General features: G+C 39.6%; 1 protein-coding gene across 1 annotated transcript in view; it reads right to left on the bottom strand.

Moving 5' to 3' along the window:
• SMURF2 (SMAD specific E3 ubiquitin protein ligase 2) overlaps positions 1-17,287 on the bottom strand; it is a 115,555-nt gene extending 98,268 nt beyond the window's left edge. Inside the window, exon 1 of the mRNA XM_023652198.2 lies at positions 16,780-17,287. Coding sequence (XP_023507966.1) covers positions 16,780-16,831 — 52 coding nt within the window. The 5' untranslated portion in view covers positions 16,832-17,287. The remainder of the gene's footprint in view (positions 1-16,779) is intronic.
• Positions 17,288-18,609: the final 1,322 nt, after the last annotated feature.

The following is an 18,609-nucleotide window of genomic DNA, read 5'->3' as shown; positions in this document are numbered from 1 at the left end:
TTCAGATTCATTCTCCATCCTTTACTGTGATTAAGTTATCCTAAGAGGCCGACCTTTATGGACTACATAAACTGGGCTCCCTTGCCCTCTGGCTTCAAACCGGGTTCAGCAAATGAGAAGAAACAGTGAGGGTCTCTCTGGGGTCCCATAACTACTCTCTCTCTTCGGCCTTACTGACCCAAAGATGGTGCAACATCCCATTATTGCTAGTCCTTAGGTGCTGCACTATTCCTTGTTGGATTCCCTTAACCCTACCCAAGCATTGTAAGTAGTTCCTTTATGACACTCTTTCACCTATTTTGAGAGTTTTACCCGTTTCCTTTCAGGACTCTAACTCATAGAGAAGGGGACCTAACTCAGCCTGGGAAAATCTGGGAAGACTTCTCAGAGGAGATAATGCTTCAGCTATGTCCTAACAGCTCAGCAGACAGGGCAGGAAGACTAGGTAAAGAAGGAAAGTAATAGAGTCTAAGGAAACAGCACAGCACTGTCCAAAACATGGAGATACGACAGAATGTGAAAAGAATAAGAAAAGGTGAGGAGTTCAGAGTGGCGGAACACAGGAGTATTATGGGAACACAGGCACGATGGGAAACAATGAAAGAACCAAATTATAAAGAATTTTTAGATGAAAGTATTTAATAGACCTGGCTTCTATAATAACTTCATAGCAAATTCAAAGAAAAAAGGCAGGAGGGGAGTATAGTTTTATTAAAAGAGACTTGAGACATACCAACCAAATACAATGCGTAGACTATTTTTGCACCCTGATTAGAACAAACTGATTATTTAAAAAGGGGAAAGGAGACGAGGAGGAAAAGAATCAGAAATGTAACCCTTCATAAGATGGATGAGGTTTTCTTATTTTCAATTAGTTCATGTGTCTATGAGTGAATATTATTTACTGCAAATTTTGTATTCCTATTCTATTCCTATTTTTCATTTTTATAAATATAAATGCTAAGAAAACTTACATAAATAAGTAGATGGGAATGAAAGAAGTTTTATTATAGTAATGCCATCAAATTATCTTAATTCTTTGAGTTACATGCCCCCCAAAAAAATCACAATAATCTATCATGATTTTTTTAACTTTCTGGAAAATAATGGCATTTGACTTCTAGTTTTTATGAAAATTATTTTTAATAATCAGCTAGCAACTTAATCAAGTCTTTCAATTTTGTTGAAAATTAAGGACTGGAAGCCACTTGATCCGTGAAAAGATGTTAATCAGTAACTGGAGTCACTGTCTTCTCAACAATCTCACCAATATTCTGATTTGTCTCTTTGGTGCCTCTTTGGAAGGCCTCTAACCACAGGACAATGTACTATTTGGGATGGCCAAGAGATGTACCTTTCATTTGTAAAGTGGAAGGAAGAAAATATGAAAGACTGATCAATTTTAGAATCTGGAAGTTGAGCTCCCTTAAAAATATCCATGGGCTTTCATTCTTTTATTTCACCCTCATTGTGCGTATCACTAACTCTAGCACTGACTGTTTGGTTATTTCATCCATCAAGTCTTGTCTCTTAGTTTGCTTACACTGCAAGTTCCCTGAAAGTAAGATCAGGGTCCAAACCTCTTCTTGAAATCCCAGAGCCTGCACCTCAGTGTTAGGTACATGTAAGACTCAACAAATGTTCACTGAATATGTAAATATTTCCTCATCATTCCAAGGCCTTTTTCTAGTTAGAAAAAACAGGCATAAGAGTTAACCAAACTGGAAATCAGAAGAAACTTGGAATATCATCACCAACCTCACTTTAAAGTAATAAAATGATTGGTTTCTTACCTAAGGTTTCCTTTGTTAGTGCTGTCTTGTCAATTCTGACTCCTAGCGACCCTGTGGACAGCAGAGCAAAAGACTGCTTGGTCTTTTTGCTCCATCCTCTCACCTTCCAGCGCTATATGAGACAATGCTCCATTGCTATTCATAGCATTTTCATGACCAATTTTTTTGCAAGTGGGTGGCCAGGTCCTTCCTACTCAATCCAGAAGCTCTGCTGAAACCTGTCCACCATGGATGACCCTACTGATATTTGAAATACCAGTAGCATAGCTTTCAGCATCACAGCAATAGGCAGCCACCGCAGTATGACAACCAATAGACAGGTGGTGTGGGTTCCCTGGCTGGGAAACCAACCCAGGCCATTACAGTGAGAACACTGGTTCTTAACCACTAGACCACCAGGGCTAGCTAAGCTTTCCTAGCTAACTAAAATGAGGAAAATTCAAAACAACTAGGAAAGAGAAAACTAAAATATTTAAGGATTGATATTTTATTACAAAGCACTTCTGGTACAACTAGCCTCATTTTTTTTTGTAAATCATTTTTTATTTTTTTTTAATATATTTATTTATTTATTCCTCTTTCTCCCCAAAGCCCCCTGGTACATAGTTGTATATTCTTCATTGTGGGTCCTTCTAGTTGTGGCATGTGGGACGCTGCCTCAGTGTGGTTTGATGAGCAGTGCCGTGTCCGCGCCCATGATTCGAACCAACGAAACACTGGGCCGCCTGCAGCGGAGCATGCGAACTTAACCACTCGGCCACGGGGCCAGCCCCACAACTAGCCTCATTTTTATAGAACTGGAATAGTTGTACCAACCGCTCCTTCAAAAATCTATTACTATTCTCTTCACAAGATTTAAGAAAAAAAATTTCATCAGATAAAAGGTTCTCATTTCACTTTCACTGGTTCAGAATACCTAGAAAGTCAGAGTGAATAGTAATTAGGTTAGCTAATAAATGAGAACGCTTTAAAACTGCAGAGCTCTCACAGAAATATTATCTTCCTAACATTGAGAGACTAGTTATGTATGTGAATTTTCTTAGGTGACATTGCAAAACAGATCTTTTTGCAGTGAATATCAGATTGACCTTTACTTTGCTAAGAAGTAAACTGTGCAGAGTATGGTAACAGTTCTATCTATCTATCGAGATAAATATTAACAAATGAACACTTCAGTCCTATATCTTTATAACGACGTTATCAAAATTACTAAACTATAAATGTCAGTTAATTTAACAATGGCATCAAAAAGAGAGATCATAATATTTGTTTCAAATGAGGTCCATAGTGATTAAGTTCGCACACTCCACTTTGGCGGTCCGGGGTTCAAGGTTCGGATCCAGGTGCGGACCTAGCACCGCCTATCAAGCCATGCTGAGGTGGTGTCCCACATAGCGTAACTAGAAGGACCTAACTAGAATATACAACTATGTACTGGGGGGCTTTGGGGAGAACAAGGGAAAAAAAAAAAAGATTGGCAATAGAAGTTAGCTCAGGGCCAATCTTTAAAAACAAAAAACAAGACCTTTTCCAAGGCATATATTAGTAAAACTGACAAAAGTCAATGACAAAGAAAAAATATTAAGGGTAGCCAGGCAGAAGAAAATAACTTACAAAGGAACCCCTATCAGGCTTTCAGTGGATTTCTCAGCAGAAACCTTACAGGCTAAGAGAGACTGGAACGATATGTTCAAAATACTGAAAGACAAAAACTTTCTGCCAAGAATACTTTACCCAACAAAACTATCCTTCAGATACAGTGGAGAAACAAAAATTTTCCCAAATAGATAAAAGCTGAGGGAGTTCATCACAAGACCCCCCCCCCCATCCTTAGAAGAAATGATCAAGAAGGCCCTCATACCCAAAAAAAAAGAAAGAGTTTACAAGGCCTTGAGCAAGGAGATTACTAGACAAAATCAGAAAATTGCAGCTCTCTATCAGAACAAGTTAGCAAACAATTATAACATTAAAGATAAAGGGAAGGAAAGCATCAAATATAACTATAATCACATCATTTTAATCACAAACTCACAACCCAAAGTGTAGTAAGTTGTGACAACAACTTACTTGGGAAGAAGAAAAGGAAGGAAACTGTTTAGGCTAAGGAGATAAGAGGCTTTCAGAAAATGGACTATCGCATCCACAAGATCTTTTATACAAACTTCACCGTAACCACTAAACAAAAAATCAGAACAGAGACACAAATGATAAATAAAGAGAAAACTGAGAAAATCATCATAGAAAATCATCAAACTGAACCAGCAGTCGGAAACACACAGGACAAGAAACAAGGGAAATACAGAACAACCAGAAAACAAGTGATAAAGTGGCAGTATTAAATCCTCATATATCAATAATAGCTCTAAAGGTAAATGGACTAAATGTAAATGGACTGAATTCTCCAACCAGAAGACAGAGAGTCACAGGATGGATTAAAAAACAAGATCCAACAATATGCTGCCTCCAGGAAACACAGCTCAGCTCTAAAGACAAACATAGGCTCTGAGTGAAGAGATAGAAGACAAAACTCCAAGCTAATGGCAAACAAAAGAAAGCAGCTATTGCCATACTTATATCAGACAAAGTAGACTTCAAGATAAAAAAGGCAAAGAGAGACAAAGAGGGGCAGTATATAATGATAAAAGGGACACTCCACCAAGAGGACATTAACACTTATAAATATATATGCACCTAACACCGGAGTGCCAAAGTACATACAGCAACTATTAACAGACCTAGAAGGAGAAATTAACAGCAACACAATAATAGTAAGAGACCTCAACATCCTACTTACATCAATAGACAGGTCATCCAGAAAGAAAGTCAACAAGGAAATAACCGGAATCAAATGAAAGACTAGACTAGATGGACTTAATAGACATATATAGAACACTCCATCCAAAAACAGGAGAATATACAAATATACATTCCTCTTAAGTACACATGGAACATTCTCAAAGACAGACCATATGCTGGGAAACGAGAAAAATCTCAAATCAGTAATTTTAAACTACATTTTGGCCATTTATAATCACAACAAAAAGAATAAAATATCTAGGAATAAATTTAACCAAGGAGGTGAAAGCCCAATACAATGAAAACTATTAGACAATATTGAAAGAAATAAATGATGACATACAGAAATGGAAAGATATTCCATGCGTGTGGATTGGAAGAATAAACATAGTTAAAATGTCCATATTACCTAAAGCAATCTACATATTCAATGCAATCCCAATCAGAATCCCAATGACATTCTCCATGGAAATAGAACAAAGAATCCTAAAATTCATATGGGGCAACAAAAGACCCCAAATAGCTAAAGCAATCCTGAGAAAAAAGAACAAAGCTGGAGGCATCACAATTCCTGACTTTAAAATATACTACACAAACCTATATTAATCAAAACAGCATGGTACTGGTACAAAACAGACACACAGATCAATGGAACAGAAGTGAAAGCCCAGAAATAAACCCACACATCTACAGCCAGCTAATCTTCGACAAAGGAGCCAAGAACATACAATGGAGAAAGGAAAGTCTCTTCAATAAACAGTGTTAGCAAAACTGGACAGCCAAATGCAAAAGAATGAAAGTAGACCATTATCTTATGCCATAGACAAAAATTAACTCAAAATGGATTAAAGACTTGAAGGTAAGACGTGAAACCATAAAACTCCTAGAAGAAAATATAGGCAGTACACTCTTTGACGTCGGTCTTAGAAGCATCTTGTGGAATACAATGTCTATTCAGGCAAGAAAAACAAAAGAAAAAATAAACAAATGGGATTTGATCAGACAAAAGAGCTTCTGCAAGGCAAAGGAAACCAGAAACAAAACAAAAAAACAACCCACCAACTGAGAGGAAATATTTGCAAATCATATAACCGACAAGGGGTTAATTTCCAAAATACAGAAAGAACTCATACAACTCAACAAAACAAACAACCCAATTAAAAACTGGGCAGAAGATACAGACATTTTTCCAAAGAAGATATGCAGATGGCCAATCGGCACATGAAAAGATGTTCAACATCACTAATCATTAGGGAAATGCAAATCAAAACTACGATCAGCTATCACCTTATACCTGTTAGAATGGCTATCACTACTAAGACGAAAAATAAATGTTGAGAGGATGTGGAGAAAAGGGAACCCTCATACACTGCTGGTGGGAATGCAAACTAGTGCAGCCGCCATGGAAAACAGTATGGAGATTTCTCAAAAAATTAAAAATAGAAATACCATATGACCCAGCTATCCTACTACTGGGTATTTATCAAAAGAACTTGAAATCAACAATTCAAAGAGACTTATGCACCCCTATGTTCACTGCAGCATTATTCACAACAGCCAAGATGTGGAAGTAACCCAAGTGCCCATCAACTGATGAATGTATAAAGAAGATGTGGTATATATACACAATGGAATACTACTCAGCCATAAAAAAGACAAAATTGCCCCATTTGCAACAATATGGATGGACCTTGAGGGTATTATGTTAAGTGAAATAAGCCAGAGAAAGGCAAACAACGCATGATTTCACTCATATGTGGAAGATAAACACATGGATAAAGAGAACTGATTAGTGGTTACCAGACAGGAAGGGATTTGGGGGATGGGCATAAGGGTAAAGGGGCACATATATACAGTGACTGACAATCATGTACAACTGAAATTTCACAATATTATAAACTATAATGACGTCAATAAAATTTTTTAAAAGAAGAAAGTTTATCCTAAGGTATAGATTTTCATCAGAAGCCAGCGTCACTTTTGATAGTCTCTATCCTTCAACTCCATTTATTTCAAGTACACTCATTTAGACTTCGGAGTTCAGTTTTACAGGTCTTCACTTACTCTTGACATCTACCTGTGCAGAAATATCTCCATCTACTGGCAAGAGCTGAAACTACAGGCTATTTTTGAAAGGGCCAGCAAACTAATGTACTAAGTTATTAAGGACGTGGATCCAAACAGTTCCCCCACCTCCAAAATCTTGAGCAGTTCAAACTATTCTCCAAAGCTCTCCTACTTTTTAATAAATACAAGAGGGGGAAGGGAAAATACAGTTAATCGTCTGTTTGCTATACTACTTTAAGATAAAAATTATATAACAGTAACTAATTTACATGAATTCTTTATGATACACTGGTACCCCAAGGTGTACAAGACATTTATACCAATTTTGCAAAACATATCATTTAAATTATTATGATTATTAATCATTATGAATTATATATTAATCATTATTAATGTACTTGCTCCTATAAAACACAGCATATGACTAACATTTAAAACACAATCTTTGGTCAAAAATGACAAAATGCATTAACCTAATACTTTACAGCTTGAACAGTATTTTTCACATACATTATTTCATTTCTTGTCCAGCAGAATCCTAAAATAAATAACACTGTTCTTTTTCTTTTTTCTTTTTAAGACTGGCACCTGAGCTAACAACTGTTGCCAATCTCCTTTCTTTTTTTTCTGCTTTTTCTCTCCAAATCCCCCCAGAACATAGTTGTCTATTTTAGTTGTGGGTCCTTCTAGTTGTGGCATGTGGGATGCTGGCTCACCATGGCCTGATGAACGGTGCCATGTCAGCGCCCAGGATTCGAACTGGCGAAACCCTGGGCCGCCAAAGCAGAGTGCCGAACTTAACCACTCAGCCACGGGGCCGGCCCCAATAACACTGCTCTTCTAAGCAGGCATTTTTTTTTTTTTTTAAGATTTTATTTTTTTCCTTTTTCTCCCCAAAGCTCCCCAGTACATAGCTGTATATTCTTCGTTGTGGGTCCTTCTAGTTGTGGCATATGGGACACCGCCTCAACGTGGTCTGATGAGCAGTGCCATGTCCGCACCCAGGATTCGAACCAACGAAACACTGGGCCGCCTGCAGCGGAGCGCGCGAACTTAACCACTCGGCCACGGGGCCAGCCCCTAAGCATGCATTTTTAACAAAAGCACAGGCACCAAGAAAATCAGTGATTTGCTTACAGGCATAAAGCTTATCAGTGGCAACTAGGATCTGAACCCAAATTTTCAGCCTCCAAGTTCTATACTCTTTCCAAAGCATCTCAACGGCCTCCCACAAAATTACCAATTACATTTTACACAGTAAAGATCTACATTATGCATGCCTGCTATGTGACAGTTCTCAGGGATGCACTGTGGTCAAATTAAAAATGTCTGCTTAGATTTTAATAAAATTAAGTTTCTTCCTTTCTTTAGTCTTACAGGAAAAGAAATAACATGCTCATAACATAAAATACAAGTAAAACATTACACATAATCCAACCCACATTTAACAAAACAATTATATCCTTTCTTTTCTATTGCCGCATTTTATATATGTTTATTCTTTTTATTCCACCTTTTTTCAAAAATGATGAGGGGGCTGGTAGCTGGTAAACAGGCAAACCTTGTTAAGTCATGCTTGCTGCAATCCACTTTCATCAGTAAGAGATGAAAATAATAAACTGTTTAAAAGTCCATAACAGAAATTTTGAGAAGAAAACTACAGAGCCCAATCTAGTTTATTCTGATTTCTTATATTTCCATTCATGCTACTATATAATAAAAATTACCGATGCCTGGCACGTGTAAGGAAATTGATAAACATTTATTGGTTGAATAAATGAAATAATGGCTCTAAAGCATTACAAGATCCTTAATCATTACACGATCCTAAATTAAAGACTCAGTTATGCTTATTATGCTGTTCTTATCAAAATGTTTATGAAAAGCTTTTTATTAATGTTTGAAACCAGAAGATTTACATTAAAGCTACAGTAATCAAGAAAGTGTAGATTATAAACTACAAATTTATAAAAAGTAGAATTCTAGATAAAGGGAACAGAATAGAGTCCAGAAATAGAATTACGTGTATACTGTCAACTGATTTTCAACCAAGGTGTCAAGACAAGTCAATGGAGGAAACAAAAGTATTTTAACAAATAGTGCTAGGTAAATTATCCATATGGGGGGAAAAGAAAAGAACCTGACCCTTACTTCTCATTCTCACACCATATTAAAAAATTAACTTTAGAAGGATCATAGATCTAAATGAAACATAGGGGGTAATCTTTAGAACTGTGAAGCAGGAAAAGATTTCTTAGGACATAAAAAGCATGAACCATAAAGAGAAAACTGATGAACAGGGCTAAATAAAAATTCCAAACTTCTACTCCTTCAGACACTATTGAGGGGGGGAAAAGCCACAGATTAGGACAAAATATTTGCAAAACACATATCTGATAAAGGACTTGTATCCAGAATACAAAAAGAATTTTCAAAACTCAGTAATAAAAATATTCAATTTTAAAACTAGCAGCAAAAGATTTGAACAGATATTCACCAAAGATACACAAATGACAAGTCCATAAAAAGATGCTTAACATTTTAGGTCAATAAGAGAACTAAAATTAAAGCTACACTGAAATATCTCTACACATCAATTAGAATGGCTAAAATCAAAGACTGACAATACCAAGTATGGAAGCATTGGCTTGGATTGGGAGCAACTGGAACTCTCATACATTGCTGGTAGAAACTCAAAACGATACAACTTTGAAAAACAGCTGAGCAGATTTTTTTTCAAGTTAAACATATTTACCATATAACCCAACAATCCTAATCATTTACCCAAGAGAATTAAAACCATGTTCACAAAGAGTTGTGTACTCAAATGTTCACAGCAGCTATATTCATAATAGCCAAAAATCGGAAACAACAAATGTCTGTGGATATTCGTGAATGGATAAACAAAATGGGGTATATGTATACAATGCAATATTCCTCAGGAATAAAAAAGAATAAACAACTGATACACACACAACATGGATGATCTCAAAAGCACTAGCTAAGTGAAAAAAGCCTGACCCGTAAGGCTATTTATTGTATGATTCCATTTACATAAAATCCTAGAAAAGGCAAAACCATAGTGACAGAAAGTAAACCAGTGGCTGCCAAGCAGTGGGGATGGGAGAAGGAGACTGGTTATCAGGGGCATAGGGAAACTTTTTGGGGCAAAAAAAAAAAACGCCCTTTATGCAATCATCTATGTAGTAATTCCTACCTAAAATGAATCATCAAGATTTATTTTGAAATTTCATAAAAATTGACAGCAGACATAAAACTTAAGAAACCACACCAAACTACCAAACTTAAGATATATGTTGATACTTCTTTTGTTTATCTGTTTGTGTTTTGGGGGTTTTTTTGAGGAATATCAGCCCTGAGCTAATATCTGCCACCAATCCTCCTTTTGCTGAGGAAGACTGGCCCTGAGCTAACATCCGCGTCCATCTTCCTCTACTTTATGTTTGGGACACCTACCACAGCATGGCTTGACAAGCGGTGCCATGTCCGCACCTGGGATCCGAACCAGTGAACCCCGGGCTGCCAAAGAGGAATGTGCGAACTTAACCGCTGCGCCACGAGGCCAGCCCCTGTTGATACTTCTTAATATATCAAATGTGGTTTTTTAAAAAGTAATCAATGCTTTCAGAAGCTATTCTCAAACTAACATAAAATTCCTCACTTTGTTCAAATAATTATATATTAGAGGAAAAATCCAACAGAAAAGAAAAATTTTAAATGTTAACATTCAACTGAAAAAATGCCCAAATACTGATACCTAGAAAACTAGCAGTAAATGAAATACTAACAGACTAAGTGTTCAGCAAAATTGCTCTAATCAAGCAAAAATACATATGACTGCATTCCTAAATACAAGCAAAAACTAAGATTAGAAAATACAATGAAAATGACACAAATATAAATTATCTGGAAATATGTTAAAACAGAAGAAAATTATTAAACTATCCTGAGCAATATAGACAAAAACTTAAACATAAAAACATGGTGTGCTCCTAGGTGGGAAAACTAAATACACTTAAATGCCTCTTTTTCCCAAAGTAATGCAATTCTAATTAGAATCCCAATGAAATTTCTTTTTAAACCTAAGTTTAGTATTCGTGTGGAAGAGCAAATAAGTAAAAAGAGTAAAAAAAATTTTCTGACACAATGAGAATTAATCTAAATTATAAAGCTTCAATAATGAAAAGAGTACAGCACTGAACAAGAGAGAGATAATCTGACTCTATAATAACTAATTTAACATAACTAAAAAGATGTCACATCACAGTGGAAAGAAAGCCTTGGTTAATAAATAACGACAACTAAATAGTAATTTGGGGAGAAATATCTTCCTATTCTTCTGAAAAACACTAAAATAAAATGTACTTATATATTTACTAAGCCTCTTGAAGAAAAAGGCCTTCCTAAGCATAGAATAATAAGAAAAACAAAAGAAAAGTTGGACAGATTTGACTCCAAAAATAATAAATTTCTGCATGCCCAAAAATGGTCAAAATTAAAAGACGACAGACTGAGGAAAAAGCTTGTAGTAAATATGACAATAGATTAATATCTTTCTAATTCTCAGGCCAATCAATAAGAAAAACACTAAGACCCTAATGGAAAACTAGGACAGGTCAAACAAGTCAACAAAGAGAAATATAAATACTAAACAGACAAAGATTTTGCCCAAAGATTAATGTTTCTAAATACCAAATATATCAAAGTCTAAAATCTTCAATACTTCCCACCACCTTAAAAAAATACAATAAAATCAGGGCAGCCCCATGGCAGAGTGGTTAAGTTCAGCACACTCCGCTTCAGCCCAGGTTCGTGGGTTCAGATCCTGGGTGTGGACCTACACCACTGAGCCACGCTGTGGCAGCAACCCACATACAAAACAGAGGAAGACTGGCACAGATGTTAGCTCAGGGCAAATCTTCCTCAGTAAAAATTTTAAAAAATAATAATAATAAAGAACTTTTTTAAAAAATCAAACTTCTTAGCAAAATATAATATGGTCCTAAATGGGTTGGTCCCTGTCTATAGCCTCATCTCTTGTCACTCAGACCCAGTACATTAGCCATAACGAAGACATATAGAACTACATAGAAGTACTTCTATGTCTCCAGCATTTGTTCAATAAAATGCCAAAAAGTTCTTAATCCAAGCTGAAACAAGGATTCTGCCTTCATGGAGCTTACAGCATGGAGACAACAAATGCCCTTCATCTTGAGTTAGGTCTGACACTAGAGGAAGAGCCTCTTAGTCACAGATGAAAGGTCAACTCAGGTTGAGGAAGGTTCTAAGGATAAGGGTAATCCTTGAGCTAGCCTTAAAAGATGAGTACGGATCTAAGGGGCAAGGGTAATTCCAAATAAATGGAATGTATTTATTTTTCCACACAAAATCTTGTAAGTCTGTAACAAGTTCTCTAGATAGACAACTTGGGTTCTGACATATAGTTAACCTCTTCAAGTTTCTCCTACCTTTTGGAGCTACTGTGAGAATTAAAAGTGAAAATATATGTTAACTTAATACAGTGTCTGGCACATAATAAACATTCAATGCATGTCAGTCACACAGAAATACATAACAATGCTGATTACAACAGCATATTTCAAGCATCCAGCATTCTTAGAGAAAGTAACAGTAAACAAAAACCAGGGCAAGGAGAGAAAAGGCAGTAAGAACAGAGTTAAACAACATATCCCCATATGGCCAGGGTCAAACAGCTCCCTCTACACATCATGATGATATCTTATACTACACATTATGTAGCACAATAATTTATATTCATAATGATACGGAATCATAAATAAAACATTAAGTTCTGTTAAGTATGGTCTATTTGAAAGGAGTAGGACATAACATATCTTTAAAAGTCTTCAAAATCTTTAAAAAGACATCAAAAATGGCTAAAACAAAAATCTTGTGGGACTAAAGTGTGACCCTTCATTGACCCTGAAAATTGAGTTATATGCTAAATATGCTAAATTATATGCTAAATAAATGACACGTTAGTATGTCATGATAGTTACAGTTCAACCAACAGGAAAAATAGTAGAATCCAGGATTAAAACACACATACACAGGGGCTGGCCCAGTGGTGTAGTGGTTAAGTTTGCACGCTCCACTTTGGTGGCCTGGGGTACACAGGTTTGGATCCCAGGCGCCGACCTACCACTGCTCGTCAAGCCATGCTGTGGCAGCACCCCACACAGAGGAAGATTGGCACAGATGTTAGCTCAGCAACAATTTTCCTCACAAAACAAACAAACAACAAAAACACACACACGCACACTTTATTCACCAGTGAAAACCAAACTACATGAAGCACCTAGGCAGGTTCAATTGCCTGTCTGAAGGTTAGACTAGAAGACATAACTTAAGAGAAAAGGAAGGAGCTAAGCCACACTGGCTTGCTTCTCAGAAACCAAGAAAATAAAATGAATTGGGGATATTCAAATCACCTAGAGAAAGACGTTATGGTGTATAGGCTGGAAACCTGAGATAGAATAAAGTAGTAATTTTTAGAGCCTTGAATCAATAAAAAATGCAGTAAAACATCTAAAGTGAGACTTTGGGGTTTTTTCTGGTGAGGGAGATTGTCAATGAACTAACATCTGTGGTAATCTTCCTCTATTTTGTATGTGGGATGCCACCACAGCATGGCTTGATGAGAAGTGCACAGGTCCACGCCTGGGATCCAAACCTGAAAACCCCGGGCCGCTGAAGCAGAGCACGCGAACTTAACCACTAGGCCACTGGGCCGGCCTCTAAATTGAGACTTTTAAAGTTAATTTTCCTTTAGCCACAGACAAGGTTAACCTCATTATTGTCAAGGGTTTTATAAATTAATAACATGAGGAGCAGTATACAAAAACATCTGAATTACAAAAAGGTCTGCAATAAATGTTCTGGAGAAGTAATCTGTTATTTCTCCATATCTAAGAATTTTAAATATTAGAAACTACACTAAACTTCTTTTTCCAGCCTTTGGTTTTCAAAAACAATAATGATATAAAAAATTACCCCCAATTTTTTTACTATAACCAAATACAAACAATATTTCCTATCCAAACCATTGTAAGAAAAGCCTGTATCAGATATTCCTAAGTATAATGTATACAAATTTTAAATTTTATAATCAATTTGCTCTAAAAATACGAGTTGAAAGTGATAGCTTTACCATATAGCCCATTTAAATAACCAAGTGTTAATGTGCCATAAAGAATAGCAGAAACAGCCTGATGGACCAAATCAGATTTTACCCACCAATGGCCTGAGGAATCTCAAATTTGGGATTAAATTAGCCCTGCCTTCTTAGCATCAACAAATACCAAACAGTTCACTGGTTGATTGTGGTCTTAGGAATAATACTGTATGTGGGAAAGTCTAGTATCCGTTGCGGGCAGAGATCTCACAGCTCAAATATTTCTTATCCTTCAGTTTGTATGTGTGAGTGTGAGTGTGTGTGTTACCATGCGAGAAATGTTTCAGTGAAGGGGCACCTCTACATTAAGAATATAATTGAGTAACTGTAGTTCACAAAGCATCACGGAATCAAAGGCACTCTATTAATTTACAATACTAGCATGGTATTAACGAAGCAAAGAACAATAATTTTAAAGTATCTTACAGCCCAAGTGTATTGTAAACCAAATAAAAATTCACTATGGGATCCGCCTTTTTTTTTTTTTTAGTGATTTTCCTCTATTATACAACCCGGATCTAAATGAACTGTTAAACACTTAGTCTAAAGGTATGCCAAACATTTCTTAAGGTCTTAACAAAGAATCAACTTTTTTTTTTTTTAAACAAAATGAGGCCTAGGTTAAATATTTTATTTGGCTTCTCAAGATGGACTGAAAAGTTGGGCACCAGCTCCAGACCAATTCCTGGACACACATCAAACACAGCCCTGTCATTTATCCAGTCAGTCAAAACAATCTTTTCCATCTAACCCTTTAATGTTTATGTCCTAAAAAGCTGCTAATTGAATCCAGCTCTTGAGATCTATTTGTTAAAATCTATACCATTTAATTTGTAAATGAACAAAAATTAAAAAATATATGTTAACTTTCCTGGCAAAACAGAAGAGAATCCACCATATGTAACCAAAACGGAGAGGGCAATGTTTCTAATATTTGAATAGTTTTCTCTTAAAATATGTCAGAGACAGATTCCCAATGGTTTTAAGAAATTGAGAGTACCTCAAACTGTTTTTACAATTAAGGGGACACAGTGTATTTAAAATTCCTCAGAAAAATCTAAAAATACCAAATCACTTTACAAATTTAGTTGAGTGTTTCCTCTCCCCCCTAAAAATAAGTGTAATTTTTTCTCTTAACTTTACTCGTGAATTCGAATTTTTATAATGTATCATATGCAGTAAGGAAACCACAGATAAACACTTTAAGATCTATTGAGTCACACTAAAAACCTCAAACTCATTTTATCTGCAGGAAATCAAAATCCCTGTTTTTTCCCTCATTTTCTCATTACGTATATAAGCTAGAAGGAAGTAAATGGCCAACATCCTATTTCTGACGCTTTTGGCACACCTGGACTCACAGGTTCTTTCCAATATCACTGACACAGGACTGAGTCCAGAGAGGAGCAGCAACAGATAAACTCTAAAGCATCAACAATCCCTTATAAAGGTTTCTATTTATTAATAAGAAAATAAGGAAACCGGGGGATATGAGGGAGACAGGCATCTCCCAATCCAGGTTTCCCATTAAGAACCACTCAGTTAATAATTCTCTGCAATTTTCCCTAGGGAAAGTAAAACGATCATGAAAGTAATACATTTTTAAAGTTGCAGCCAACATACAGTCAGGCTAAATTCTCAAACACCAACTTTGCTGCAAGGTTTTATCTCAAAGTTCAGCCGGTGGACTGGGATGTGACACACAAGCACTCAATTACAAAATTAGTCCATATAAATCTCAAAGTCTAGTGTAGGCAAACATAATTACAGTTTATTCTTACACACACACCCACACACACACACACAGACCCTCTTAGGAAAACCATCTTTCTCACCACACATCCGAGTATCAACACGGATACCTTATTAATAGTGAATGGTGAAACTACGATAACTACACTGATGTCCACTACACTCTCCAAACCAAAAAATAATTCTTTCTTAAAATGGGGTAACGTGACCATGTAAGAATACCAAAAATGGCACTGTAAGCAAAATGTACCTGTAACGTTAAAGATTTCATCCCCTTGGAATCATAAACACTTTGCAAGAGACGCCTTCTATCTAGCAACCCCTCCAGACATTCTTTTCCATTTAGAAAAGGGAAGGGGAGGAGAGTGGGGAGAGAGAAACGTCGCTCGAAAGTTTGTATGAGCGCACACTGAGAAATGTACCCCCCAAAAGTGTGTTTTTAAAGCAGGTCTAGAGTTAGAAGGGAGACACAAGTTCTGCGGCCTACAAGAAACAACCCCAAACACGCTACCCTACAATCAAACACTTCCAAAACACAGAGTGTACAAAGAGCCGGAGCCGTCGGATCGGGCAGACACACCGGAAAAGTCAACCTCAGCCTCCTTCCCTCGCAGCGACGTGCGTTTCAGGTGTGTGGCGGCGGCGGCCGCGGCTGGCAGCGGAGACGGAGGCTCTGCACGCGGGCACGGGCGGGCGAACAAGTTCCCAACCAGGGAACACACACACACACACCCTCCCGTTAAGCGCTCCATCTTTAAGGAGTGTTTACTGCGCGCCGTCGGCAACCGGATTCAATAATCCCCGCCACAGGAGTTCCTCATCCCCTCGACGACCCCACCTGGGCAGGAGCCCCGGGGCTGCCCCCCGAGGCCACGGCTCTTCGACCTCATATCCGCCCGGAATTCCAACCCGGGGATCCCTCCCCGCCAACAAAAGACCCCCCGAGTCACCCTGCGCTTTTTTATCAATTTCCAAACATGGGAGAGTGGTTTTGCCCTCACTCTTCCTGAACTAGGCCTTCGCACGTCCCCGACCCCCAACTCACCATTGATCGCGACCCTGGCCCTTCCCAAGGCCACAGACACCCCCCGCCGGCTCGCCCACCCCGCGGCTGCCCCGGCCCGGCTCCGCCGCCCGCCCGCCCGGCCCCCTCACCTGTCAGGCGCAGCTTGACGGGCCCGTTCCTCCGGCCCCCGGGGTTAGACATGTCCCCGGCGGCGGGGGCGGCGGCGGGGCTGCGGCCGCGGCGCGGGGCCCGGGGCCGGCGGGCAGCGGGCGGGGCGGGGGCGACGGCGAGGCGCGGCGGAGTCACCACAGCGGCCGGGGCTGGGGCCCGAGGAGCCGGCGCGGCGGCCGCCACGGCCGGAGGGTCCCGGATGTGCCGAGCGTCGTCGCCATGAGCCGCGGAGGGAGCGGGACGCCGAGCTCCCCCCTCCTCCCACTTCTCCTTCCTCGGCCCGGGCCGCACAACAAAGCGGCAGCCGCGGCCGGCCGCGCCGCCTCCGCCCGCGCCCGCGCCGCCTCCACGCAGCCGCCTCCGCCTTGCCCTCCGCTCGGCTCGGCGAGGCCCAGGAGCCGACGGGGCTGGTCGGCTGAGGCGGGCGGTGCTCGGCGGCGCCGGAGCAGGACTCGGGGCTCGGCCGCTTCCTCCTCCACCCGCCCTCTTGTCTCAGCGAACCGGGTCCTGGGGCCGCCGCCGCCGCCGCCGCCACTCGTCGGCTCCGGGGGGCGGGGAGGAGACGGGAGGCGGGTCCGGCGGGACGGGGCGGGGCAGCGGGCGGGGCCTGAGCGGGCGCGCGCAGGGTGCCTGGGGGCGCGGGGGCGCGAGGCCTGGGCTCCGCCTGGGCTCCGGGTGGGCAGGGTGGGGGCGCGGTGCCGCAGAGGGTCCCACGCCGAACTTGAGGAGGGAGCGGGCAAAGGAACAAAGTGGCGGCACGGAGCTCTGTGGCACCAGGGGGAGCTTAGTGTCCAGCCCACTTAAGGGAGAGCTTTTGTCCGTGCAACGCACACTGCATTTTTTAGACGCCCACTGCGTGCAGGCCACTCTCAGAGGCTGGGGCGAGCAAGGTTAGAGCCGAGCCTGCTGCCTTCCGGGAATTTAGCGTCGCTGAGGTGAGGTAAGGGGCGCTGTTCCCACACCGAGGATTCCAGCAAATCCGCAGGGGTGTTTTGCTCCTGGTAGCGTAGTTGCCACCTCCATCCAGGACTCACCTGGTGAAGGAGATCAGGTTACCTGCCCGCTCGGCCTCTTTTTTCCAGCTGTCGCGTAAGGACAGGAGGATGATAATGCCTTAAAGGTTTATGAACAAGATAAACCTTGGAGAGCAGTATATGAAAAGCTTTTCTTATAGTACTGTATTTCCTTATCTCAGGAGGAAAAAAACAGAAAATGAAATAAAAATAAGTGTACTTTACTCTTTGACCCTATAACTGCACTCGTAGGAGTTTATTCTTGACATATACTAATACAGAAGATGTTCTTTCCAAAGTTCAGTTAAATAACAAAAGGGGGATGAGCCAACAGCCTAATGGCAAATTATATTAGCATGGATTTTTATGCAACCGTTTAAATGGCAATTATGAAGACCATATAATATGGAAAAGTTTACAAATAATCAAAGTTTAAAAGCAGAATGAAGAGTTATATGTATGCATGCAGTGAAAACTAAGGACAATAGCATAGGGGATTGTGTTTGGATGCTTTGTTAGTTTTGCTTAAGGCTGTTATTAATGCAATTTTATTTATTTTTTCTAAGATTGGCACCTGATCTAACATCTGTTGCCAATCTTGTTTTTTTTCCTTCTTCTTCTCCCCAAAGCCCCTCAGTATATAGTTGTATATTCTAGTTCTGAGTACGTCTGGTTGTGCTACATGGAACACCGCCTCAGCCTGGCTTGATGAGTGGTGCCATACCCATGCCCAGGATCCAAACCAGCAAAACCCTGGGCCACAGAAGCAGAGAGCGCGAACTTAACCACTAGGCC

The sequence above is a fragment of the Equus caballus genome, chromosome 11, assembly GCF_041296265.1.
Source record: "Equus caballus isolate H_3958 breed thoroughbred chromosome 11, TB-T2T, whole genome shotgun sequence".
In the NCBI taxonomy this organism is placed as follows: domain Eukaryota; kingdom Metazoa; phylum Chordata; class Mammalia; order Perissodactyla; family Equidae; genus Equus; species Equus caballus.
This window is presented reverse-complemented; position numbering and strand designations above follow the sequence as displayed.